Below are 1,889 nucleotides of genomic sequence, written 5' to 3'. Positions count from 1 at the left end.
AAACAAAAACCTGTTTTTTAGGAAAGAATAAGTGACATGACGATAACTGCAGAATTTAATGTCATAAACAAAGGACATGTTTAAAAACACAGAATGAAGTTATTTTCTCTAAAAATGTATGTTACATATTAAAAAGTAATGCCATTTACTGAAAAGGACCTTTGAAGAAATCAAATTCCTTCAAACAGTCTAAATTTTATGTAAAATCAAAATGTTTTCATATTAATCTTCATTTATAAAAACAAAAACAAGGACAATTTTAAAATGATTAAAAATATTACTTATCTAATAATAAAGAAAATATTACATAAAAATCTGAGCATTTATGTTAATGTGAGAGTTCAAAATGTTACATCAAAAACAATATTTAGGAAAACACAAAACAAAATACAAAAATTATTTTGAAAGGTAAAATGTTATGCGTGGTAAATCACCTTTTATTATATGTTTGACTCAGACAGCCCAGAAGTCCAAGATAATTTCCGACAGTGTATAAAATTGTCAGCCACTGATTTTAGCTTTCAGATGACAGCATAGATGGTACATGAGAACAGGTCTGATGGTCTGATCTCTCAGCCCATAAATGAGAGAACTCAGACATCTGGGAAAAATGATGAAACAAACATAAAAAACATTCTGGACCCACAAAAATGCTGTCCTTGTTAAGATTTTTGAAAGTGCTATGATTAATGGGTTGTTAATGGTTGAGGACAGACTGAGGCCCAGCTGCACCAGATGCAGAAGAAGTGTGTTACGAGCTTTATGAGCTAAAGCTTTATCCGTGGAGGCCGACCTGGCTGCTGCAATCACACCAATGTAGGAGAAAGTGGCAGCCACACCAGCTGAGACAAACAGAACAATAGTGTAAGCTCTGTCATACTCAGCGGTCAGAGACCCAAGCACTAAAGCTATGTTGGAACAAAGATCTCTTATCTGTAACCTCTTCACCTTTTCAAATGGAAACTGTAAAAACAACAGAACACGAGTGAGATTGTTCAGTGAACTCACAGCCCAAATTGCAATGACAGCCACGGTTGTGTTTCTGATGGTGATGATGGAGGCGTGCCTCAGTGGGAAACACACAGCTACATATCTCTCCAAAGGCATTACCACCAGCGTGAGGGGGGAAATCCCAGTCGTGAGATTGGCGAGCATGCTGAGAGCAGTGCACAAAGAATACGCCAACTTTACTCTACAGACCGAGAGTAAGAACTGAACCTGACTCTGAGCCAGCTGAACAGTGTCTGCAAGAAGAAGGTTATACAGAAGAATATAACGGCAGGTGTCACGAAACACAGGCTTACTCCTCAGAGTGAACAACATAACACCATTGATGTACAGAAAAATGAAGGATGGAACTGTAGACATGGTGGAAATTATAATTATCCGCAGCGAAGCCACAATCTGCACTTCTCCTGTGATGTTCGACTGCGACTGAGAAACATTTACCATTGCAGAGAATACTGAATGTGTTCAAATTCACCTGCTGTGACTGAAAAAACAAATAAATGTAGTTAGTTTTCCTATATTTATTTCAATGCAACATCTCCTGAACATAAATGACATGTAGTTTAAAAGAAAAGCTCTAACTCATACAAAGAGGAGAGGAGGTTAAGTCCGGGTATGCTGGTGCTCTGGCTCTTCCTGACGTTACGTTGTGATTATTAGTTCTGTCCTCACAATTTATTCACATTACACGTCACACGTCAGCAATGTTTACAAGTGATCTAATGCCCCTGTGCAGTGAACAACATGACAACCACAGCAGTGGCTGGTACTGACACTTTGTATTCAGTGTAATTAGGAAATGTGATCGTTTGTAACCAACAGGATGTCTAGAAGTATTGAAATATGGACAAGAATACAAGTTGAAGAGGCAGCTCTTGGTG

General features: G+C 37.9%; 1 protein-coding gene across 1 annotated transcript; it reads right to left on the bottom strand.

The window, feature by feature from the left end:
- Positions 1–331: 331 nt before the first annotated feature.
- Positions 332–1,889, bottom strand: LOC108251086 (odorant receptor 131-2-like). The gene has a single exon (XM_017441255.3). The coding sequence runs from the start codon at positions 1,450–1,452 to the stop codon at positions 502–504; it is 951 nt and encodes a 316-aa protein (XP_017296744.1). The 5' UTR covers positions 1,453–1,889; the 3' UTR covers positions 332–501.

Source organism: Kryptolebias marmoratus, linkage group LG13 (assembly GCF_001649575.2).
Source record: "Kryptolebias marmoratus isolate JLee-2015 linkage group LG13, ASM164957v2, whole genome shotgun sequence".
NCBI classification, from domain to species: domain Eukaryota; kingdom Metazoa; phylum Chordata; class Actinopteri; order Cyprinodontiformes; family Rivulidae; genus Kryptolebias; species Kryptolebias marmoratus.
The sequence above is the reverse complement of the archived record's forward strand: the minus strand, read 5'-3'. Positions and strand labels throughout refer to the sequence as shown.

Coding starts and splice junctions, on each gene's coding strand:
- LOC108251086 (XM_017441255.3), bottom strand. CDS start 1,452: ATGGTAAATGTTTCTCAGTCGCAGTCGAACATCACAGGAGAAGTGCAG.